Source organism: Cryptomeria japonica, chromosome 9 (assembly GCF_030272615.1).
Source record: "Cryptomeria japonica chromosome 9, Sugi_1.0, whole genome shotgun sequence".
In the NCBI taxonomy this organism is placed as follows: domain Eukaryota; kingdom Viridiplantae; phylum Streptophyta; class Pinopsida; order Cupressales; family Cupressaceae; genus Cryptomeria; species Cryptomeria japonica.
Window position 1 is genome coordinate 262,181,396 of NC_081413.1, and position 27,131 is coordinate 262,208,526.

Here is a 27,131-nt window from a genome sequence, read left to right on the forward strand (position 1 = left end):
CTATCTTTTCCTGCTAGAATGGATGTAACCCTCGGGATCATAGTGTGCTCTAGATGCATGTTGAAACAAGTTGTATTCATCCACCAGCTTCCTATCAATGGCCTCATATGCCCTGGTTGATACAATTTTAAAATCCTGAAAGTGAAGTGTGCTAGGGAGGAAAACTTACTTGTGTGCTCCTCTGAAATGTTTGGCATTAGACACACTTAACTACCTTACAATTTCTAAGAAGGTAATCCAATCTAGTGCAAGTTTTGGTAGCACATATGGATAACCCTCAAATCCATAGCATCGAACAAAAGTGAAATTTTGGCATGAGTACCAATCACCCCAGTTGTGATTGACCTTTGGATTTGGTGCTCGTGAGGCCTAAGAAACTTCTTGACCTCCTCATAAAATGATCCTTGTCGAGGCCCACCAAAAAGAAAGAAAATTGGTTTGACAAAGAATTTCTCAAATTTGAGGTAATGGGAATTCACAAATCTGTAATCCCAAAGGGAAACCCATAATTGCATTGGTTGCTCCTTTCCATCCTTCCCAATAGTATTTACATTCAATTCTTCCGGCCATAACCCTCTAAGTTTCTCATAAAATAAAACAATATGCATCAACAATGAATAGTGCTTGAAATATTTGTCTGGATTATCCTTTAGGTTCAAGAAACCTTCATGCAATCTGTCTACCAAGTATGAAGCAAAGTCAAATACCCTAGGCTCATACCTCTAAATTTTTGCTACTAGAACAAGTGGTCCTATGTTTTCCACATCAGGAGCTTCAACTCCTCCCACCTGACCACATGCCATATATGTATATTGCAAATACTTCTTGAAAATAGTCATGTCATAAGGAGGACCATCTTCCTCTATTAGTCTCCCCTTCCCTACTTTGTGGACAGCGAGGTTCCAGCCCTGGTATGTAGTGTCCATCTTCCTATACTCCTCTTCCAAATATACAAAAGATAAAGGCAATTCTGCCTCCAAATCTACAAAAAAACTTCCTAAATTGTAGCCTTTGCAAAGTGCACTAGAGTAGTCCATCAGGCAACATAATGCATAGCTTGTTTTCATTATAATTTCTTACTAAAAGCTTCAACAAATCAATATTCACAAACACATTGGGTACTACAAGTCTACCTAGACCAATTTTCTATGGGTTTGAAATTGGCATGAGCTCATCCCTACGGAGGTAATGAAAATTGAACAACTCGTGCCCTTGCACTATGGTGAATACATCTCCAATCTTTTTGTATCTATCCTCTAACTGGTCACGAATAGGCAAATTTGTCTTAGCTCTGCATGACCTACCTCCAAGAGATCCCATTTGGTTTATCATGTCCTAATTTAGCTTTCTACTAACCTCACCCTTTGATTTCTTTATTGCAGTACTAGATACTTCGACAGCCTTCCGCTTCCCTTTTGAGCTTGACCCCTCCATCTCTGCAATTTCCTTGACTCTATGCTCATTAACTCAGAAATTTCCTCAAAAAGCACTTGATATCTTTCTGCAATACTTCGTGAGAAATGTTGCTCTACAATACTGGTTATATGTCCCAAGGAGTCCAATCTTGCAATTGATTATTGCAAATCTTGATGGATTTTCTTCATGCAGCAATGAATCTACTCCATTGATGTATTTAATGGAAACCATTTTGTCAGTTCTTCTTCATCAAGATGTCCAATGGCTATTCAGTGAAACTCCTCCTGATGATTCAAATGTTTGGTGTTGGTTGCTATTACTTTACCACTTTTTACTTTCTAATCGAAACAAACTACCCCAACCCACTTTTCGGGTCTCGGGATAGCAATTTTTTCTTTATCCTGATGGTTCATTTTATCCCAATGGGTATCACTTTGATGTAGAGTGCACACAACAGGAAGTGTCAAATAGGCTCACAGTCTTTCAGACTCAAAAGGTGACTATTCCAACCTAGTCTACCTTACCCACACTTGGCAAGGAAGTGTAAGACCACCCTCACACAATCCTTAAGACCTATCCAAGGCCAAACCCAATCCCTTATGGGTTACTCAACTTTGACACAAAAGTTGCTGCAGAGACTCAATCCCCTAATGAGGCTCAAATAAGGAAAATGCCTCAAATCAACTCTCTGATGATAAACAATAGTAGGGACACCTTCTATGACCCTAAACAACCAAAATCCAACAACTGGTTTGACTCCCCAAACCCTACAACGCCAACTTCACTTTTAGGCCTACTAGGCTATTAGGTCTCACAACTGGAAATCGGGTAACAAAAGATTAATTTCTCAAACAACTTGCTACTGTTTTGACTGATTTGGGACCTCTTCAAGGTGAAAACACAACTCACAAAAGGGTAGAGCCTCAATCCACTCCTGCACCACCAAACCCTACACGGTTCACAGGCCTAATTGGCTAGACTAGGCATGGAACACAAGTATAAAGTCTAATGATGGGTACATAAGACTAGGGAAGTGATTTGGGAAGGTGTATTCACCCTTCTAAGACAAGTTCCAATGGTTTTTAGGACCTTTCTTATTGCTGTCCTAAACCGTTCCTTCCATGCAAACCGATTTGCTTGGTTGAATACATGAGGATATTCAACCTAGGGATTGCAAGTACACCATGAAAATGCCTTCACCAGATCCTAATAATTTGGAATATTAAAATACATCATCAGAACTTGCAAATTCCAAAGGGGTTTGAATTAATACCTATGGAATTGCAAGATATTGTCCATTTAGTCACAAAACCCTTAAAACCCTAGGTTTCTACAACAGTTTTAGAAAAAATTCAATAACTTTCACAATACAACTAAAAATTCACTCAAATCAGACCCAAATGAAATTTATATCACATTTATATGCAAACATGGACCTATTTTTTTGATTTTACAGTCTGTACAAATCCGTACAATCATGTTTTTGCTCAGAAAACTGGTTTTTATTCAAAAATTTCAAGTGTCTTCTCCATACAAATTGCTCCAACTTCATCCAACCTCTTGGTAATTGATGTGAGGGCCTAAATAGGAGTCCTACATTAGTTTAAACTGAATTGAGGGGGTTGGGGCAGTTATAACCATCATTTAACAACTTTTCAAGAAGTTGTCAAAGTTGCTAAATGTTGTCAAAGCAACTTTTTGCAACTTTTACATTTGTTTGCATTTTAAGACTCCAAAATGATTTCAGACTTCTAAATGGTTCCAAAATGTCTAAAATGACTAATAAACATTATAAATCTACCTCCTAATGCCAAAACTCATTAATATGAGAAAATGCCCTATTGGACCTAGAAGGATCCTAGTGGACTAAGGCTAACTCCGGGTTTATAGAATGACCTTAGAGTTCCTTGACCACACAAAAAGGAATTATTACACCTATGAATGATTGAAATTCATCCTTATTACATCATGCAAACTGAAAACAAAAAACTTGAAAGGAAAAAAAAAGCATGTTCATGTCTAGGTGCCCTACACCATGCTCCACAGGTTCAAAAGAACTCAAGTCCCTTGAGTTGCAATGCTCTCAAATTGAAACCCTACCTTTTCAATGGACTCCTTAGTCATCCATGTGGCTTCCTCCATGGGTTGGTGTTTCCATTTGACCAAGTATTCATAATACACTTCCCTCCTTGTATGTTTGATCACCCGCTTGTCAAGAATGCTCTCAATCTCTAACATGGATGGCTGGGATATCTTTTTGAATGACTCATCTTGCTGGAAATCTGATTCACCTGCAACAAAAACATCATCTACAGATCCTTTATAAGGATACAAGTCAGCAACATTAAAAATAGGTGACAAACCAATAGAAGAAGGTAAGTCCACTTTGTAGGCATTGTTGCCACACTTCTTGAGGATCTTGCAAGGACCAAGCTTCTTCATCAGCAACTTAGTATATTTCTCCTTAGGTAACCTCTCCTTTTTCAAATGTACCATCACTATATCACCCACTTTGAATTGCAAATCTCTTCTTTTCTTATCTACTACTGCCTTATACTTTTTTGTGGTATGGTGCAGCCGGTTCTTAACTTGATCATGCACATCCTTCATTACCTCTACAAAATCTTTAGCCAAAGCACTCTTCTTCTCCAAATGACTAACATCTCTGAGTTCTATTATCCCTCTAGGGTGTACACCATAAACAACTTGAAAAGGTGTCATACCTGTACTCCTGTTAATGGAATCATTGTAAGAAAATTCAGCTTTTGCCAAGATAGAATCCCAACTTGAATCATATTCTTGTGTTAAGCATCTCAAGAGGTTTCCAAGTGACCTATTGATAACCTCAGTCTATCCATTTGATTGAGGGTGATATACTGAAGATAAGGCAACATTGGTGCCAAGCTTTTTCCATAAGGTCCTCCAAAAGTGACCTATAAACTTAGGATCCCTATCTGATATGATTGACATAGGTAATCCATGAAGTCTAACTACCTCTTTAAAGAATAAACCTGCAACATGTGAAGCATCATGAGTGGTTTTGCAAGGAATAAAGTGAGCCATCTTGGAAAATCTATTCACAACCACATACACACTGTCATAACCAGATTTGGTTCTTGGAAGACCAAGCACAAAGTCCATACTTACTGAATCCCATGGCTTTGAAGGGATAGGTAATTGTGTATATAATCCTGCATTAGATGTTTGGCCCTTGGCCCTCTGACAAATAAAACAAGTCTCAACAAACTTTCTTACATCAGTCTGAAGTTTAGGCCAATAATAAAATCTTCTTACCAACTCCAATGTTTTATCTATCCCAAAGTGACCTGCTAGACTCCCACAATGCTTTTCCTGTATTATATTCTCCCTTACTAACCCTTTAGGTACACAAAGAAAACTACCTTTGAACAAAAATCCATCTTGTATCAGAAACTCAGAAAAATTAGTATGATACCTTATTGTCTTATCCATGCATACCTTATAGATTTCCATGAAATCATCATCTGTAGCATACATGTCCTTTATTGTGTGTATACCTGCACTTTCCAATTGAACTTCTTGGATGGTTAAACTCCTCCTGCTTAAAGCATTAGCAACCTTATTAGCAACACCTTTCTTATGTTTTATGGTAAAAGTATAAGATTGTAAGAATTCCATCCATTTAACATGTCTATGATGAAGTTTCTCTTGCCTATTTAGAAAACTCAAAGCATGATTGTCTGTGAACACAATAAATTCCTTAGGGAGTAGGTAGTGCCTCCATTTTCTCAAGGCTTGGACCATAGCATAGAGTTCAAGGTCGTAGGTAGAGTACTTTTTTGTAGCCTCATTAAACTTTTCACTAAAGAAGGCTACTGGCCTCCCTTCTTGTCTTAGGACTCCTCCAATAGCTCTATTGCTAGCATCACATTCTACCACAAAGAATTTATGAAAATCTAGAAGTACAAGGGTGGGAAGTTCTGCAATCTTCCTTTTCAATGTCTCAAATGACCTACTAGCTTCATTGGTCCATACAAACACACATTTCCTTCCACCTTTTATGGTCTCTATGAGTGGAGCACAAATTCCACTAAAGTTTCTAATGAACTTTCTATAGAAACTACACAAGCCATTAAAACTTTTTACCTCAATTGCATTGGTAGGTGCTGGCCAACTCAGGATGGCTTCAACCTTGGATGGATCCATTTTCAAATTTCCTTTTGAGATGACAAATCCTAGGAAAACCAACTCTTCTTGCCTGAATGAACACTTCTAAAGGTTGATTTTCAGTTTCTCTTCATGGTGTTTCATGAGGACCATGTCTAGGTGTTTGAGGTACTCCTCCTTGCTGCTACTAAACACCAAAATATCATCCATATATACTACAACAAACTTGTTAATGAAAGGTGCTAGGACTTCATTCATCAAGCGCATAAAAGTGCTAGGAGCATTAGATAAACCAAAAGGCATTACAACCCACTCAAACAAACCTTCATTGGTCTTGAAAGTTGTTTTCCATTCATCTCCTTGTCTGATCCTTATCTGATGGTATCCGCTTTTGAGGTCAATCTTTGAGTAGTACTTAGCTCCTCCTAAACAATCCATGAGATCTTCCAATCTAGGCATAGGAAATCAATATCTGATGGTTATCTTGTTGATTGCTCTAGAGTCAACACATAATCTTCAAGTTCCTTCTTTCTTAGGTGCAAGGACTGCTCATACAGCATAAGGAATAACACTTTTCCTTATGAAACCCTTCTCCAACAATTCTTGAATCTGCCTTGCTATATTTGCATTTTGTTCAAGGGTTAGTTTATAAGCAGCCCTATTAGGCAAAGTGTCTCCTAGGATCAGATCTATACAATGACTGATCATCCTTTTAGGGGGTAAGGTATCATTGGTGCCATCTGCAACAATTCCTTTATACTAATCCAACAGATCAGCAACCTCCTTGGGGTCTACATTCTTCAACAAGTTCTGATTTTTCTCTTGCTTGGGTATGTTGTCCTTAGGCTTCACCACAATAGACAAACACATTGTCTGCTCCTCCTTTAGGCCTTTCATGAACTCCTTTTGTACAACCAGCATCACACTGCCAGTCGAGTTCTTTTCCTGTCCATCAGCCAGTAAGGAAGTCATTGTGAAATTTTCACCGTTCTTCTTGATGTGATACACATTCCTCTTGCCATCATGTTGAGCACTCATGTCATACTACCAAGGTCTCCCTAGAAGAACATGGTAGGCATCCATAGTCACTACTTCACACAAAACTTTGTCTTCATAACCACTGATTGAAAAACTAACCCAACATTGCTCATCAACTAATGTTTGTTGCTCCTTATTCAACCCTGATACTTTATAAGGGTTAGGATGAGGTATTTTCTTCAATCCTAACTTCTCAATCATCTCAGTAGAAGCCAAGTTCTCAGTAGAACCAGAATCAACTATTACCTTGAATACTTTACCATTCACCAAACATTTGGTTCAGAACAAAGACTTTCTTTGTGGTGGCTCCTTATTGATTGCTATCAAAAGTGTTCTATTGAACATAATACATTCTCCATTTACTGGATCAGCAGGTCTTGACAAGGAGGTGTGATATGAAGTGGTACTTTGCTGGTCATCATCTTGGGCTAGCTACACCCTTCTTTCTCCTTGCTGGCCTGAACTGCTGCTTGCTTTCTCAGGACACCTAAATGACTAGTGACCTACTTGGTTACATGAGAAACATCTCCCAGTGAATACATTAGGGCCTCTACCTCCAAATATACTCCTTCCATTGCCTCTTCCACCTCTAGGATTGCTTCCATAATTGGAATCTTTCTCAACATCTTGCTAGTTGCTCTCACCTTGAGATCTTGATGATGAACTTCTGCCTTGAAATCTGCCTCTGCCCCTAAAGTTCTGATTACCTCTGCCACCCCTATTGCTTTTCTCACCTCTCTTTCTTTGTTTTTCTTCTATTTTCAATGCCATTTGATGACACCTATAAACTGATTCAGGGTTAAACAGGCTTAATTCATCTTGAATACTGTATTTTAGTCCGTTCAAGTACCTAGCCAACTTCTAATTTTCAGTTTCAAAAATTTTAGTCTTCAAGGTGAGTTTGTGAAATTCCTTTGTATAGGTATTGACATCCATATCCTTTTGTTTTAGGTTATGTAGCTTCTTGTGGAGGGCAACTTCATAGTCTTCTGGTACAAATTGCTTCTTTATCTCAGCCAACATCCTCTTCCACATGGTGATAGGTGCCTTTTTGTTCTCAACCCTCTCATTCTACAGGAAGTTCCACCAACTCAATGTTGGACCCTTCATCTTTGATTTGGCTATCTTCACCTTTGAACTCTTTGGTGTATCATCACACTCAAAGTAGTTTTCAAGGGCTTCCACCCAATCCATGCATTCTTCCACATTCATCTTTCCCATAAACATAGGGGCATCTAGTTTGCTATCCTTTCTTCCTACTCTTTCAAGAGCCTCCAAGAAATGTCTTTGGTCTGCTAGTATGTTCAACCTCTCCAACCGAGATACAGGTATCTCTTCTTCTTCTTCTTCCTCATCTCCTCTTCTTCCCTTCTTCCTTCTTGTCTCTGCTTGAGTCTCTCCAACTCCATCTCCATATTCTTTCTCTTTGCAAGGTGCTCCTTGAGCATTTTGGCTAACTCCTTATTGGTAACATTTTGAGGGAATTCATCCCCATCATTGCCTTCATTTTCTGACATCTTCCACCACCTGGGATCTTAGTAGTGCTTTGATACCACTTGATGCAGAGTGCACACAATAGGAAGTGTCAAATAGGCTCACAGTCTTTCAGACTCAAAAGGTGACTATTCCAACCTAGTCTACCTTACCCACACTTGGCAAGGAAGTGTAAGACCACCCTCACACAATCCTTAAGACCTATCCAAGGCCAAACCCAATCCCTTATGGGTTACTCAACTTTGACACAAAAGTTGCTGCAGAGACTCAATCCCCTAATGAGGCTCAAACAAGGAAAATACCTCAAATCCACTCTTTGATGATAAAAAATAGTAGGGACACCTTCTATGACCCTAAACAGCCAAAATCCAACAACTAGTTTGACTCCCCAAACCCTACAACGCCAACTTCACTTTTAGGCATGCTAGGCTACTAGGTCTCACAATTGGAAATTGGGTAACAAAAGATTAATTTCTCAAACAACTTGCTACTGTTTTGACTAATTTGGGACCTCTTCAAGGTGACAACACAACTCACAAAAGGGCAGAGCCTCAATCCACTCTTGCACCACCAAACCCTACACGGTTCACAGGCCTAATTGGCTAGACTAGGCATGGAACACAAGCATAAAGTCTAATGATGGGTACATAATACTAGGTAAGTGATTTGGGAAGGTGTATTCACCCTTATAAGACAAGTTCCAATGGTTTTTAGGACCTTTCTTATTGCTGTCCTAAACCATTCCTTCCATACAAACCGATTTGCTTGGTTGAATACATGAGGATATTCAACCTAGGGCTTGCAAGTACACCATGAAAATTCCTTCACCAGATCCTGAGAATTTGGAATATTAAAATAAATCATCAGACCTTGCAAATTCCAAAGAGGTTTGAATTAATACCTATGGAATTGCAAGATATTGTCCATTTAGTCACAAAACCCTTAAAACCCTAGGTTTCTACAGCAGTTTTAGAAAAAATTCAATAACTTTCACAATACAACTCCAAATTCACTAAAATCAGACCCAAATGAAAGGTATCTCACATTTCTATGCAACCATGGACCTATTTATTTGATTTTACAATCTGTACAAATCCATACAATCACATTTTTGCTCAGAAAACTGGTTTTTATTCAAAAATTTCAAGTGTCTTCTCGATACAAATTGCTCCAACTTCATCCAACCCCTTGGGCATCTATGTGAGGGCCTAAATAGGTGTCCTACATCATTTTAAACCAAATTGAGGGGGTTGGGGCAGTTAGAACCATCATTTAACAACTTTTCAAAAAGTTGTCAAAGTTGCTAAATGTTGTCAAAGCAACTTTTTGCAACTTTTACCTTTGTTTGCATTTTAAGACTCCAAAATTATTTCAGACTTCTAAATGGTTCCAACATGTCTAAAATGACTACTAAACATTACAAATCTACCTCCTAATGCCAAAACTCATTAATATGAGAAAATGCCCTATTGGACCTAGAAGGATCCTAGTGGACTAAGGCTAACTCCAGGTTTATAGAATGACCTTAGAGTTCCTTGACCACACAAAAAGGATCAATTACACCTATGGATGATTGACATTCATCCTTATTACATCATGCAAACTGAAAACAAAAAACTTGAAAGGAAAAAAATATCATGTTCATGTCTAGGTCCCCTGCACCACACTTCAGTCTCAACTTTTGTCTTTTGTTTTAATGCTCCATCAACATAACTCTCCCTGATGCATTCTCCTTTGGTTTCCTTTTACCTAACTCATCGGGTGTCGATATAGTTTATTTCATGTCCCTCTGATGCCCTGATGATCTCAATATACCAATCCATGTTCTGACTGAGACCACCGCATTATCGACACAATTTATCCCAAGAAACTCCTCGCACTTACCACGGTCCTATCGGGTCTCGGCATAACATAAAAGTTCTTCTTTTGATGTCCCAATGAATCCTCATTAGATGCTTTCTATATCATTATAACTCACACTGATGCCCCCGCCAATGCTTCTTTCTTCATCGGGGGTCGAAATAGCCCTTATCTATTCCTCCTGATGTCCCGATGATCTCCCGATGCACTTTTGTGTTTTATGCTTCTGAGTTGTTTTATCAGTATATGTAATACCGATAGCTCCATCTTCCAATTCTCCATGTCACAGGGGATCGGTCTAGCTATTTTTGCACTACTCAGATATGGTTCTTCTTTCTGATGGGCTGGCCTTCAGTTTCCTTTAGTCATCAGGTATCGGGATAAAACTTTCTTATCACTTCCGATCTCTTGATACTATGTGATAAGCTTTGCCATATCATTACAAGTCATATCGATGGTTCTATAGGTTATCGGTATACTAGTTTCTATGCTTTGTCGATAAGCCGATACAAGACAACTGCCTACTTCCTCATCGGAACAAGTTACCTCGATGGAATGACCTTTCCAAGAGTGTGCACCGTGTTGAATATTTTTTAAGTGCTCCAATGAGTCCGCACTTTGTTTCATCAGTATAAGTGATACTGATAATCCTCCTTTGGCTTGCCAATGCAGTTTCATCAGGATTACTTATGTCGATAAGTGAAATTTTGCAATTTAGCACAAATGAGCCATCCATCCTGTAAATTGATAATCCCAACTTTTCCCACAGGTTCTGAAACATACTAGAAGACAATCCTTGATCACCATAATCACCCCTTTGTTTGACAAATTCTTCATAATGGATTCCTTATGCAGTCGATACTCAGTGCAGGCCCTTAGTGTGTCCAAGTGATACCTTGACATTCCTGAAACAATGGATCCTTAGAGAAATTTACTTGTGTTGATAAGCTTCTTACACATGCAAACTAGTAATAAATGCTCACATGATAAAATAAAAAGGCATCTATACAGCATAAAATATTTTGTAAAAATGTGTGCTAACACACTCAACTCCTAAGTAGTCATCCGATAGGGAATCTTAGATATAGGCTCTCCTCCAAGAGCCAAAATCTATCAAAAAATTAATGTCACTCTTGGGTTGCATACTTGAAATCTCACTATGGAATACATCTAAAAACTCTTGGAGGATGGGATGATGACAAAAGAGATCAACTTGATTCACTACATCATCCAAATCATTCACTCTTACTGTAAACAACTAATAACCCTACTGTACACAACGCTTTATCTGCATAACATAAATCATGCAAAGAGAAATAGGTTGCTACACACCCACTATCTCCACATTCTTCCTACTATCATAAAGGCACTACACCCTCTTACCATGATAATCAATCTAAGCTCAATGAGCCTCAACCTAATCCATACCTAACACAACTCCATAGGATCCCAAAGAAAGAACACGAAGATCCACTAAGGTGGTATATACTGACAAATCCAACACACAACCATGCACAATGGAATCCACTACCACCTTGGACCCCATAGACAACTCAACCTGCCACCTATCATCTTGCTTTGCCATAGCAATCCTGCATCACTCTACTATAAAATGGGAAATGAAACAATTTGAAGCACCTGAGTCAAATAACATTGAGCAAGAGATACCACCTATCTCACCTATGGTCTCAACAACTGTAGCCTGGTGCTCAACCTGACGGTTATCAACTATTGCAAATACATAATGAGATATCCTTGCATCACTTATAGTCAGATCTGAAGCGATTGGTCTCTTTCCTAACATCTATGTAGACCTTTGAGGGAAATGAATAGCAATATGGCCTAGCTAGCCACAAGAGAATCTATTGCTCCTACTAAAACCTCTCCTTATTGGAGTTACATTGGGTTGTTGAGCACTACCTCTACTAGAAACTTGTTGTGAGCCCTGTACTATCTAAGAAGGAATAGATTGCCTATCATACTACCTTTTATGACACCTATAACCCTACAATCTAGCACCATGCACAAAACTCTAACTCTAAGGATATTTCTTCTGATATCGTTGACCACTCTGAAAAGAAAAGGGATAATCCTGACAACACTTGAAGACTGTGGTTGTGTACCTCTTGCAATTGATCTTGAAGCCAGAGCACTAACCATTTGCACACTCGGTGCACCTACTAATGCAAAAGTTAGCTTCTCCTCAACCAAATGCTTAGCTTCTCCTCAACCAAATGTGCCTTCTCCACAACTACCTCCACAGTCTTAGGCTCAATAATCTGAACCCCACTATTGATGCGGTCACTAAGACCTCTAAGAAAATACTAAATCAAAATAGCCTCATTATCTACTATCTCAATCTACTACTTAAATATAAATAAATTACGCTCGTACTGCTCAATTGTCATATTCTATTGCCTCAAATCAAGAAACTCATCTACCTTCCTTTATCTAGAATGGTCTGATTGTTGGAAATTGACACTCGTCTAGGTTATAAGTGTTATAATTGATGGAAACACACTTCATGGGAGATCCGACAATCAAGGTAACCAGCATTCACTTCACCAACATTCAGGGAACCAAAATTTAGGGAACTGACAAACTTGGAACTGGTATTCTAAGGCCTACATAGGAGATTGATCTAGCAAGCATGAAATCAAGCAATGGTCATATTGTTTTATATTTATATTTTATTTGGGCCGACATGTGTCTTATCTTTTGTGATATGTTTGTAAGCCGACATAAGGCATGTGTGTTTATTCATGTAAATGGGTATATAAGTCAATCTAGGTTAGGTCACTATATAATGATATGGATATATGGGAGATAAGTGATGCAAAAGGTTTTGTGATGTTATATTGATCGATAGAATGTGAATGTAAAGATCTGCAATTGGTCTAGAGAATTGGGAAGTGATCTAAGATACCGGTAAGGGAGATTACAATTTAACCGGTACATACAGTGGTTTAACCAAAACTCATCTAGCATTTTGAGTTCAATTTTTGTTTGTAATCTAGTATTTGGATCTATAGTCAGTGAGGCTCCTTTTGTGATGAGCAATGTGCTCTAGGCAGTGTACCTTCCTACATGTGCAGGCACCTCTTGTAATATTTATTCATTTGGCCAGCGGATAGATATTCTGGGTCACCAATCCCACTGTGATTTTTCCTCTTTGAGGTTTTCCACATATAAATATTTGTGTTATGGTGTTGATTCATGTGGTTGCATTGATATTACTTGTTGTTACTTTCTTTTATGCATACTAGTTAATAAGTGGATTTCTTAATAAGGTTAAATTTACTCTAACTGGCAGAACACTGATTCACCCCCCCCCCACCCTTCAGTCTTCTTGGATTCCAACAATTGGTATCAGAGCCTTGTAAGTCTAACAACTTGAGGAAAATCCTGAATCCGGAATCCATGGAGATGAATCTATAGAAGGAACTTGAAGTAACACTTGAGGACTATGATGTTGAAAGGTTGAAGAACTTGAAGCTGCAAGATGAGTTAAATTTTGCAAAGGAATTCATTCTTACCTTGTAGGAGATGTTATCATACAATCAAGATAAAAGGAAGGAAATTTTACAAAATCTAGATGATGAAGAGAAGAATTACATTAAGGAATTATGTCATAAGCTAAGTTAGGAGAATGGTGTCATGAAGAATGACTATGAGGATTTCCAAGGAGGTTGAAGACCGGAAGAAGAATGAAGAAAATCTTGTTATATCTTTGAAAGATATATCTAAGGAATGCATTAGGTTGGTGTATGAAAATGATGTGTTGAGAACTAAGTTGGTGCAATCACAGAACAATGAGAAAGAATTGGAAAGAATGATGTCAATCCTGAGAAGTGATCTAGATGTTGAAAATGAATACAAAGAAAAGTTTAGGGTCAGTTCTGCAAGGCTTGATGAACTATTGAAGGATCAAAGAGACACTAGAGACACTATAGGTCTTTTATTTGACCATGGAGAAAGCTCTAGTACTGCAAATCAAGGGAATCCACCAGACAACCAGAATTAGAAATCACAGGTAAGGCAACCCAATGGACATAAATTTAATGGTAGATGCTTTATTTGTAATAAGTTTGGTCATAGAGCAAGTCAATGTAGAAATAGAGCAAATCAGAATAATAATGTTGTTCTTGATCAGTGTTCAAAGTGTAATAAGTATGGTCATAGGACAGAAGATTGTAGAATGAATGTAAGATGTCATGCATGTGGAAAGTTTGGACATATGGTTAATCAATGTAGGTTGAAGAATGGTCAAGGACTCAATAAGGAAATTCAGAAGAACAATGTTACTTAATATGCATGCAACAAAATAGGACATATTGCAAAATATTATAGAAGAAAGAATAATTGGAAGGGAATGATACATCAAATGAGAAAGGAAAGAAAAAGGTTGATGAGATCCTGTAGGCTCATGGTAAACAATGGATTAGGAAGTTTGAAGATCAATCAAAAGAGGTAAATTCTCTAGTTACTCAACCGAGAGAGTAGAATGTTCCTGCACCGACATGAAACTTATCTAGTAACTAAGGCTTTAGCCTTAGGGGGAGGAAAATTAATGTCAGATCCTGCATTTCCCTTGGTAGTGGTCTGAAAGCTTGTTTCAGATCTTGGTGAAGGCAGTCTACTAGAGATTCACCGGCACTGGGATAATGGATTTTGTATTTGGTATCATATTTCGGCATGCATTGATGTTAATGGGAAATTAGGGTTTTGCAAATTAAAATGGATAAGTTGCTTCATTTTTTATCACACAACACTCAAAGTAAAGCAGAGAGAGTTTAAGGTGATCAAGGCAATTAAGAGCATTTTCCAGAGATTTCCAATATTCTCTATGTGGATTTATCAAAGGTTTTCATCGACTTTGGTTGTGAGGTATTTTCCCTATTTTTACATTATTTTTCTGAAATTGAAATGGCTTCTGGATATGCTCCCTCTCCAACAGATGTTCTTGTCCTTGTTTTGGTGGATATTGATGATCGCCCACGTCCAGAATTAAAACAATGCCCTCAAATTGTAAAGGTCGACGACTCTATCACCGCATTTTCTAGGGTTCCTGACAGAGTTCTTTATGTTGAAGATGTGAGAGCATATATTTATTGCACTCTGGAGGATTTGGGTTCATCATAGATCAAATCAATGTATCTATCTACTTTGTTGAACAAGGATGGATTGCTTAAACTAGAATTTCAAATTCTAAAGGAACAGGGTTTCACCAACATTCTGGAGATGCTCAAGTTTGAGGATGAGATGATTCGATATGTGTTGAGTTGATTCCATGGCGAGTTCATGTGGCTTGACCAAACCTATAAAATCACCAAGGAGGTGATTCGTGCTATCATTGACTTACCCAGGTTGGACAGACACCAAGTAGGTGTAAGATTTCAAACAATCAAGTGAACAAGCTAACCGGTGCCACCTCTGACAGCCGATCAATGTGGATTAGCACTATCAGAGAAATTTATTCAATTTTTAAGCATGGTAATTGGATACAAGGTAACTCAACCAAACTAGTTGAACTCTATTTCCAATTCTTGTATTTTCCATGCACACAAGATTGTGAAAGAAAATGAGAAATATGATCATTTTCAGTGGATGTGTGATGAGTTTATTTATAATTTGGGAAAGATTAAGGGAGATAAGAAAGGTACATTCCAATATGGAAATCTTTGTCTGTTTGATGCTTTTATTTTTGAATGAGATATTGGTATCTGGTAAGAGGTAATGGGACTTTGATATATCGGTAGTTAAACAGATCAATGATGCATTGAGAAACTTGGGACAAGATAGAGACTCCATTTTGTGGGGTTATTTCAAGGCATTTCAGAAAGCTATGAAGAAGAGGGAAAGTATCCCTAATCATATTGTTGATAAATACTCTACCGACATATGCTTCATGGTGAAAAAGGATGAAACTTTGATGGAGGTTGTGCAACCTAGGACTATCTAGGTTACAGAGATGGGCTATGAGGTTGATGCATAGATCTTGGACCTTTATTCCAAGATGCTTATAGATGCCCCAGTTGATGAGAATGAGAAAATATTTGGCACAGCTAGCCAGAAGGAATCTGAGATGAAGATTGGTTTCAGCAAGAAGAAAAAGGAAGGACAAATCAAGAAGGCTGGATAGGTTGTCCAGAAGATGTCCTCTAAAATCAAACAAATCATTGTTTTGTCAAAGACATCTCCTTTGGTAGTTTTTCAAGCTTCTCCAGCAGTAGGAACTCATTAGAGTTTATCTAAGAGGAAGAAACCAAAAACATTTATTGCTCCTATTGAATCTAGTTCTGAGGATAAGGAAGAAATCCCAGAGATTCCTAAGATCTATATGAAGATTCAGAGGAAGAAGCTTGAGGAAGGGAAGCTATACAAATCCACAGTCACTCCTCTGGCAGCTCAGAAGAAAATCTTGAAGGAGAGGAAGCCTATTGAGGAAAGGAAACTGGCCAAGGAGTCTCCTCCCACCCCCAGTAAGAAGAAGAAATTAGATTTAGATATTGCTCTTGAATCTGGTAAAAGTGTAAAGGTTATTGCTCCTCTTTATGTTGTTGAATTGACTGATCAGATCACAAAGGATGGTATTTTGAGTAACATACAACACTATTATGGTGATATGGATGATGAGGAACAAAAGGAGATAGAGGAATCAGTTTTATTATACTTAGATATATATATATAAGTGTAGTGTCATAAAATTGTGACCCTAGAAATTTTTTATTACATTAGGGTCCTCATGCATGCGAACTCAAATTTTCTAGCTTGATTGGAGACCGAAGATTGCCCGGCTTGCAGAAATAACTTCTTCCTTAGCCTCTACATCACCCCGACCACATTCTACCTTGGAGAAAGGGGTAGGATAGGGGCATGGTGCCACTATCCCCCCTTGGATAGGGGCGTGGTTCCCTTGTCCTCCTAGGATAGGGGTGTGGAGCCCCTCTCCTTGCCCTATTTTAGGGCAGGACCCTTCCTAGAGCATGCATTGTGGGTTGTGCCTCGGGTGGGAATTTCCCCGATGTTGGCCCATGACGAAATTCAAATCCATTAACATGTATTTAAGGGGAATTCATCCTCTCATTTTCATAAGTGGAATTTCGATAAGGTTATGTTGCATAGGCAATCAAACATTCAAGAGAATTCAAGTATTCAAGCATCCTTTTCTAGCATTGAGCATTCTCAAGTTTCCCTTCAAGGCTAGGTGTAGCATTAAATTCAAGGATTCAGCCATTGAAGAGGAGGTTAGTTTCAACATTCAATTCCACACAAGAATTTCTATTAACATTTCTACTACAACCTCCCTTGAGGTGATTTACAATTTAGTCTTTCATTTACATCTACTGGCAAGTACTTTCTTTCATTACTTGGTTAATTCTAAAAATGGGGTTTGACCTAAAGGAAAACCCACAATCCCAACCCATTTTCCTCTCTTTTCTATGTGTAGGTTGCAGGTGCATAGCTTTACTTTCAGATTTGGGCTTCATTTGCAGAGGCAGAAAAACCATTTTCATTTCATGGATTTTTCGGAGGACCGTGTACATTCTCACCATGGTCTAGACAACTTTTACTCAAATTCTTAGAGAGAATTTGTCTCAACATTTTACTGCCAGATCTAGGTGTACAACTTCATCCCATATTTTTGTCTCAAGTTATAATCAGTTCTTTGTCACTTTTACACTACATAATTCAATCAATTTCCTTTCTAAATCAAATAAGGAAGAGGGGATCAACTTAGCATTCCCAATTCATTCAGAATTCAATCTACCATCTTTGTGTGGAGAGATTGAATCTAGTGAATTTCCATCTCCTTCTTCCTAAAGTAATGGTGAAAAGTGCTTTAAGGATAATCAATAGTGAAACTCTCATCTCTCTTTGAGGGAAAGGGTAGTTTTCCTCGTGATCTATCATTCACCATTTTCCCACCATTACATTTTGGTCAACCCAACATCTTGCATGCTTTCCTTTGAACAACATTGCATATTTTTCATTTACAGGTTTCACCTTTCTGCAAACTTAGTGGTTAATTCATTCAAAACCTTAGTTTTTAAATTTAAATTTGAGCTTGTGATTTGTAAAAATTGCTTATGGTTATTTTAGATCTGAAAAATTGTTTTGATTGTCAAATTCAATTTCCTCATTGTCTTGTTCAATTTGCAATTACATTTTACAAAATTTAGAGGTTACTTGTTAAAACCCTAATTTTCAAAAATCATCTTGAACTTGTGCAAAAAATTGGATTTTCATTTAATTTTTAGATTTCTGATTATTCTCAGATTTGTCTGTAATCCAACAATTTAAAATTTCAATTTCCCCCCTCTTTCCCAAAATTCAAATTTCAAAATTAAGTGGTTAGATCATCAAACCCTAATTTTTATAATTAATTGGATTTTGTGTGAATTTCAAATCAATTTTTTTTCAATTCAGATTTTTAAACATTTCCAAGGTGTCCCTATCCATTAGGTTTGACCCGTTTCAAAATTCCAATTCAATTCCTCTTTTTCATCAAAACCCTAATAGGGTCCTATTTTCACATTTGTGCCTTCATTTTGCCCATCTAGAGATCGTTAAATTCACCAATTTTGGGGGGTTAGCTTTAAAATCATTGTAATATCCATCCCTTAAAATTTTGAGAAAAGTTGGTTGGACCATGTGTGTTCCCGCCACGGTCCTCGGTTTTTTTCCCAAAATTTTGGGAGACTATTATGATTGTATTTAATAGCCTAAATCTGGAAGATTGGCTGATTTTATCGATTTTTGATCCCTCTGGAATCAAAAATACCTTCAAAATTCAACATTTCAACTTTCAAGAATTTAAAAAATTAAGAGGTTATTTATTATCTACCCTGATTTTAAAAAAATTTAATTTTAAAATTAAGTGGTATTCCCTTGGCCCTTATTTTAAAATTCCAATTTCCTTTCATTTTTGGAAATTGTGTCATTGTCTTCCTCCAACAAAGTTCAAATTGTGTAATCATTATTTACTTCCATTTTGCATTACCCAATTTTGTAAGCTTTGTTTCACAATTCAAATTTCAAATTTTCCTCTAGTGCATGAGTTTTACCACTATTAGTCCTACCTATCCTATCCCCGTTAGATGAAGTATTATAATTAAGGCATCTCAAGGTTTAATTATTGAGGAGATGGAGCCTAATTTAGGTGACTTCTTTAATGAGGATCATGCTAATTCTTCCCATCCTAATAATGTGCCTATTGATGGATCTCATGATGAAGAAGAAGCTTTAACTAGGGTTTCTTCGGATCAACTTTCCACATTGAACAATCAATATGATAGATTTCAAAAATGGATGTCCCAAGAGTACCCTAATAGTGAGGCTCTTCCATTAATTAAAGTGATAAGAATAGAATTGATATATTGTGTGGCATTGCACATATTGTTGATTCTAATGGCATGCCTATCAAGAGTTGTGTCAACACCCTAGGTTACTCACAACCTTCAACACAAGTCAATTCCTATATTCCTTTGACTAATCCTATGACTAGTATTCCTACTTTCACATCTAACATCATGGCTACTTCAACACAAAATGTCATTCCTACAACCACAGGTCATGGGGGAAATCCCTCTTCTTCATTTAATCCTCCATATTTACCTATGTCTTCTATGAGTATTCCTATTATTCCTCAATCAATCAGTCTGACACAAGAGGGAAATTCCTTTAACAACTTTATTCCTCCTTTAAGTATCCCTTTTCCTATCCAGTCATCACCAATGCCTAATTATGATAATGTCCCATCACCTTATTCTTAGTCCATGCCCTCTTTCAATAACATCACACCACCTTCTCAATCACCTATGCCTAACATCAATTCTTCTACCGAAATGATAATCAACAATCTTGCTCAAACCATGTCTTCCTTACAACAACAAATTGCTTCTATGAGTCAATCCAAGTTTAGTGTGCCTACCTTTGATGTTGCAAGCCCACTTTCTCTTGACATTGTTAAAGTTGTGCCACTTAAACATGTTGAGATCCCTCAATTGGAACTCTAAAATAGAAAAGGTGATCCTCTTATGCATGTCAAAACATTCCAAACCTTGTGTACTGATTTTTCTTATCATGAATGATTGCTTGCAAAATTGTTTACAAGAACACTAAGAGATAACGCCTTACAATGGTATTTCTCTTTGCCTTCTTATTCTATCACTTCCTTTCGACAACTAGAAAATTCTTTCATCCAACAATTTCAAAACAACATTGGTCCTAAAATCACTTTGACTGATTTAATGCATTGTAAACAAGGTGTTAAAGAAAAAGTGGCTGATTTCATTGGTAGATATAAGCATTTGTGTCCTCAAATTTCTTTTCATGTACCTGATAATGATATTCAAAGAATTTTTATTTCTAATTTACAAAAAGATATCCAGGAAAAGCTTCTTTTATCTGAGTTTACTTCCTTTCCACAGTTGTGCACAACACTCCACAATTATCAACTGGCTGTGAGTCAAATGGAGAAATCCACTCCTATGGCTCTAAGTGATAATGAGGAGAGTGTTCAACAACCATTTGTGAAGTTCAAACCAACAAAAATCTTCATCAAGTTCAATGATCAAATCAACAACAACCATGTGAATACTACAACAGGTGTGCCTTCTATTTTTATTTTTTTCAAAGAGAAAGACAATTTACTCCTTTGAATGAATATTTACATAGTATTATGTCTTAGTTGTTTCACATAAATGTTATCAAACTTCCTCCTTTAAAACAAATTGATCCTTCCAAACTTGCATCTCCTTATTTTGATAACAATTCCTTTTGCCAATTTCATCATCAACCTGGTCATGATATGGAAAAATGTTTTGCATTAAAAAATAAGGTTCAAGACTTGATTGATAATAATATTATGTCTGTGGCAGGTGTGAATGATAAAGGGGATAAATAAATTTCTCCTCCTAATCAAGATCTTAATATTTTCACTGATCCCTTGCCATCTCATACCTCTAACGTTATTGAGATTGTCCCTAATTCTCTCACTTCTGAAGAATTCACCTCTATGGCTACAAACTTGGTTAATATGGTAGAAACACAAGATATGCCTAAGGATCCTTGTATTAAATTTTACCCTAGTGAGACCATTAGAGTACCTGATGGCCCTTTATACATAGTTGCAAAGGTTAAAGATATTCGTTGTCATGGTGCCCTGATTGATCCCTCTTGCATGGTTAATGTCATCACTGAAGAGTATCTTTCCACTTTACGATTGCATAAACCAATATATGATACTTCTGATGTGGTTGTGAATTTATTTGATGGCTTCTCTTGTCCTACCATTGACTCTATCACCCTTCTTGTTGAATTCCATACTAAATCCATGGATATTGAATTTTTTATCATACCTTCTTTTGAGAAATTCCGTGTGAAGTTGGGCTATCCTTGGCTATCTTCCATGAAGGCTATTGCTTCTCCAATCCACAAGTGTTTGAAATTTCCTCATAATGGAGAAATCATAACTATGAACCATAGCTTATTTCATCCATCTGAAAGAATCCCCAGTGTTCCTATTGATCTCTTTTGGCCTAAACAATTTCAATCTCTTCCATCAAGGAGTCATGTTCGTTTTCAATCTTATAAAAAATGGAAGAACGATATAATCTTATCCTTGAGTCAACCTAGATTGCCAATACTTGACATTCCTATTATTCTTCAAGATAATGTTCTTCCCCTTACAGATAGAACTAATATCCCTCCTAAGAAATACTGTCCACCTACCCCTATGGATGTGACTTTACCTTCTCTTAAGGAGAACAACAATATTCCTCCTAAGGTTAGACCTATACCTCCTCCTCATGATGGACCTAGTCTCCTTCCTACACCTAATATTTCTCCTTTCTATGGTGCAGTTCCACCTCCTTCCTCTTTTTCAAGAGAAGACAAATGCTTCTCCTATTGTTCAACCAAAAAGACCTCAATCTAAACCCTCCACTATCAAGGAGATAAATATTCCTACTTTTTCAAGTGTTCCTCCTCCTTCTTAGCCTTCCACTAAGACTCAATAGAATCATTGTGCGAGAGAACATTGACAAAGATGCCATGTTCGAGCTTGTGAAGCTATCACTGAAACTACTCAATCTCCTCAGACTCTGACAGTTGACATGATTCCCTTTTGTCCTGAGCAAGATGTTCAACCTACATCTCCAAATCATAAGTTGCATAAAACATGTGATGGTTTTACTCCTATTCATGTTCTTTCTCCTCTTTCTCTAAACTTTGATGAAGAAATGGGTGAAAATGTTAGTCATAATGGAAATACAACTCCAAAAGCTTCCGACAGTGAGTATGAGTATGTTGATGTGGACAAGAATTTATCAGATGAATTTTCACAAACCCTAATCCTAGCTCCTAGAATCAAACAAATTAACTTACAAAATGAGCATGGTCCTTGTTTGGATCTTGTGATAGCTCCATTTGTTGTGCTCGGTGTCGCTCCTCTGGTGTGTTGCTCGCCTTCCCGAAATAGTGATCAGCAAGATCGGGAGGTGGATGCCATGCTATATTATCAATACTAGCAATGTAGATATCTCTCCCTCGCCTTTCTTTCTCTTTTGTGACCATTCTTCTATATGTATCCTTGTTCTTCTATTGTTCCCTTAATGTCTACTTGGGGACGATGCAAAGAATTGAGATATTTTCTTGGTCTCTTTCATGTTGATTCAAAAGGCATCCTCTCTTCCCTTTCTTCAAAGGTAGTGTCCTTCTTTGGGGAATGAAGATTATTATATGCATATACATACATGATATATATGAGTTATCATAGAGCATACTGACCCCGAGGAAAATGATACTACCTTGTGTTATATGTTCATTATCCTTGGGTTTATACCTCATTTGGGGGATAAATCCTTGCGATAAAGTGCTCCCTCCTCTCTTTGTAGTGCCCCTACCCTAGTCAGCTTTGTAAAACCGGTTTAATCTTGGTTGACTTTTTATGTTTCATTCTTGAATTGTTGATTTACCATGATGTAATGTTGTCGTCAGATATTATGATTATTGTGCATACCTATTAATGTGCTTTGGCATCGATTATTATGTAAGTTTAATTGTTCCCTTGATTCTTGTTATTAATCTCAAGCTAACACCTTCATTAAATATATATATATGTATGTATGCTTGTGTGACTCCTGGTTGTAGGAGATTATAGGTATAGTACCACCTAGGTGCGAGGTTCATCTTCATTGAGATTCACAGGGTTGAGTATACCTCTTTCGTCCTTATAATTTGGATTAGGTGGTTGTAAAATCCTCATCTTACCCTAGTCATGCTCAAGTGAGCATCGTCTGTGGTCCATCATTTTCCCTTTTCGTTTGGGTTGGCGGGTCGTGTATTTGGTTGGTTTTCCTGGGTTGTGTGCCTTGCGTGTGGTAAGATTAAGTATTTCATCCTAAGTATTTGATTTGATTTAATGTGTTCATGTACGCATTAGTAATTGAGGAATTAAAATAAATAGGTTTCTTTTATGTGATTAATCATTAATTAAAAAGATTGCTCCATTTATGTTTGTAGCAAGTTTAATTTAATGGTTAATTTTAAATCATGAATTTATTTAGTTTATGCATTTTGAAACAGAAGATTTAAATTTATTCGAAATGGAAATAATTTAATCTCTTTTGCATTTTGGAATAGAAAGGTCAATTTTAATTATTTAAGAAAATCAATTTTAATTAGAAAAGCAAGTTTAATTTATATATATTTGATATAGTGTGAAAGATTGATTTTGGGATTTTATTTTAATTAAAAATATTTTTCCCTCATTAATATTGTGAAATATAAATGTTAGCTTTGTTAATATTGAGAAAATTAAATAAGGGAGAGAAGCATTTTGATTTTTAATTAGAAAAGCAAGTTTAGGTTATTTGAATAGTTGAAGAGAATGATTTTTTATTTTATTTAAAAAGATGGTTAAATTCAAAAATGGGAGATTAGGTCAGATATTCATCCATTTACCCTAGGGTTTGAAAATATTTTGGGGGGGGGTTATTTTTGGAGAGGATTTTTGAAAATATTTTTTGGGAGGATTTTTGGAGGAGAATTGGGCATTTTGGGACGAAAGGATTTCTTGAGTTGCAGGTTGGGCTCTCCATCGGATCTTGCCAGGAATGCGAAGTGAGGTAGGATTCTTATTTTGTTTCCTTCGTTGATAGAAAAAAAAAAGGAAAATGAAAATAAAATTTATGGTTGTTTTTCTTTGAAGAAATTTCTTGACTGAAATGGGGGTTTGGGTTTTAAATCTATGCATTTTAGTTTAAAGTTTTGGGATTTGGTGGATTCATTGTTTGGGAAATGATCTCCATTGTGCTCAAGATTTGCTTGTTTGGATTAGTTATTCAACAAAGTATGTGTTTTAAAAAACCAATATTATTCTGGAAAAAAAAATCTTCAAAATGGTGGTATTAGTCATTCTAGAAAATATTACAAAGACTGTGAATAAAAGAGAAATTGGGGGGTTTTTAGTTTATTATTATTTTATTTTTATGGGGTTATTATTTTTCTTTTAAAAAATCAAATGAAAAAAAAAATGTAAATCAAAATTTATATTTTATTTGGGGCTAGGGTTTGGCAGGTGGAGGAGCCGAGGCTCGTCTCATGCCGCCTCCCTTCCCCTCCTCCCCGCGAGTTCTGCAGTGACCTGCACCCACGACGACCGCAGGGTCTTGCGCCTGCGATGGTCGCATGGACTACAGCTGTAGGGGCCCCTATGAGTGGTGGCCACAGGGGAGGCTGCAGAGGCTCCCACCACTCTCGTGATGGGAGGTGGGCCCCGCAACGGCTCCCCACTTTTCCTCTGTTTTGTTTTTTTTTAAGTTTTTTTTTATAAAAATTATTTTATATAAAATGTGTTTTAATAGTTTTAATCATTATTAATATATATATATATATATATATATATATTAATTAATATTTAATTTGAAATTGTGTATTATTAAATTATTAACTGTTTATGTATTATTATCCAGGGATTAATAAATACATAATAATTAATAGTTAATTTGGGTATCTGTCTTAATGAGGAAGTACCCTTTGGGAATAGATAGAATATTATTTTTATTAGAAATTTTTGAAATAAGATAGATTTATTATTTGGTGTTTTTTTTATAATATATTATTCAGAAATATATTATTTTTCGATTTAAATGATATAGGTCATCTGAGAATTTTAGAAATGGAATACTAAAGTATCTGAGTAATTGAAAAATGAAATATTTATCATTGGAAATTTAGAAAATTTAAATGATATGCTATTAGAATTATTGGAAATTTAATAATGCATCGATTGGAAAATTGGTAAGTTAATGATATCTTCATTTAGTAAAATAAATTGTTTAGTTATATTCTTCCTCTGTATTATGAAATAGACAAATGGCATTATTGAAATTGTGGTATTGTATTCACCTTGTAATGGTGATTTTTCTATTAATGTATTCTTGAAAACTTAGATCATTTAGGAAACTTGATCGACTTTTACTATTTAAACCAATAGGAAAGAGGATTGTCCTTTCCTGATTATTGACTATGCAAGTTTAATTTTTGTATTCGTTTTTGTTTTAAGTAAAGGCAAGGCCTTGATATGTTTGTTTTGGAGCTTGTCGTTTGGTTGGTTTGGGGTACCGGTTTATGTCCTCGGTCTCTAGTTTGGTTGTTGCCTTGTGATAGTGTTATATATGGTCTTGTTCTTTACATGGGTGTCAAGTGTTGATATGTGGTTCAACATAGTTGGTCAGGTCTCTAGTTAGAGTACCATCAGGCAATGGACCTTTGTATTTTCTTATAATATGTTCAATTGGATCCTTTTCTATGTAGGGATCATTTATGTATTTATTGACCATTGTGGTCATTTGTATATTGGTTATGTTCGCCTTAATGGCAGGATTGTAAATGACATGAACCTTATGTATTATTAACTTATTTAATGATCAGAGGGGTCTTGCAGTTGAGCAGACCCGGAGATGTAGCCCACTAAGGGTGAACTCCGATACCATTTCAGTGTTATGTGGTGTTTATGATATTTTATTTTCGTGTGTTATGTGGTGTTTATGATCTTTTGTTTCCTTTTAATTTTAGCATGTATGGATGCATTATGATAGAATGTATAAGTGGATTAGATGAGATTTATTGTAAATGCATGTATGCAGTCATCTCTTAAATGTAGAAAATTGGATCATGAAAGAATGCATTCTGTTATTGTTAATGAAAATAAGTATGCATTAAAAGATCTCATTAGTGATGATGAAATTTTAGAGTGTTTTGGAACAAGATGCATGGCATATGTTTAATGTAAAATTGAACGTAATGAATGGATAACAATTATTGGATGAACTCGTCTTATTACCTAAATTGTAATTCTAATGGATGAACTTCATTTTGTGACCTACGTTTTAACCTTAATAAATGAACTTCATCATAATAGCTATATTTTAACTATAATGGATGAACTCATTTGGTTATTTACATTTTAACCTTAATAAATGAACTTCATCATATTAGCTATATTTTAACTATAATGGATGAGTTCATTTGGTTATCCATATTTTAACCTTAATAAATGAACTTCATCTTATTAGCTATATTTTAACTATAATGGATGAACTCATTTGGTTATTTACATTTTAAACCTTAATAAATGAACTTCATCATATTAGCTATAATTTAACTAAAAGGGATGAACTCATCAAGTTAACTATATTTTAACCTTAATGGATGAATTCATATGTTATCTATGTTTTAACTTCAGTGGGTAAATTTCCTCATGTTAGACTCATCTTCAACCATAATGGATGAACGCGTCCTATTATCTATAATGCTAGTTTACTGAACAAATTATATCCTTGTTTAAAGTAATAACATGAGGTTAAGTTAACTTGCTTTACTGGGTCAGATGTTGAGAGTTGAGTTAGATGTTAAGTTACGTAATCACGTTGGGAAACCCTTTAGGTGTTAGTTATGTCTTTCGTTGTGTTATCTAAACATATGATAACTCATCGTATCATCATGTTGTGCTTAAAACTCTTAAAAATATATATATTTGCACTCCTTTAGTGTGTTTTAGCTTTATCCCTTCGGGGTTTCCTGGGGGGGCATTACATTAAGTAGGGAAAAATAAATAGTTTTTTTTTGAAGTTAGTTGCTACTATAAATAAATACAATTCTGTCATATT

The 27,131-nt window shown here is 36.3% G+C and overlaps 1 protein-coding gene across 1 annotated transcript; it reads right to left on the bottom strand.

The window, feature by feature from the left end:
- Positions 1-3,474: 3,474 nt before the first annotated feature.
- Positions 3,475-5,601, bottom strand: LOC131061888 (uncharacterized). Its single transcript, XM_057995741.1, has 4 exons — positions 4,894-5,601; positions 4,508-4,635; positions 4,030-4,147; positions 3,475-3,894 (listed from the first exon to the last, which is right to left on the bottom strand). The coding sequence occupies exons 1-4, from the start codon at positions 5,599-5,601 to the stop codon at positions 3,475-3,477; spliced, it is 1,374 nt and encodes a 457-aa protein (XP_057851724.1).
- Between the last annotated feature and the right edge of the window lie 21,530 nt (positions 5,602-27,131).

What these genes read in the sequence shown, in the direction of transcription:
- LOC131061888 (XM_057995741.1), bottom strand. Translation starts at nt 5,601, where the DNA reads ATGGATCCATCCAAGGTTGAAGCCATCCTGAGTTGGCCAGCACCTACC. An exon ending in ATTTCATGGAAATCTATAAG is followed by an intron (nt 4,636 to 4,893) that starts GTATGCATGGAT and finishes TTTATTTGTCAG; the next exon opens with AGGGCCAAGGGCCAAACATC. An exon ending in AAATCTGGTTATGACAGTGT is followed by an intron (nt 4,148 to 4,507) that starts GTATGTGGTTGT and finishes TTCCATTAACAG; the next exon opens with GAGTACAGGTATGACACCTT.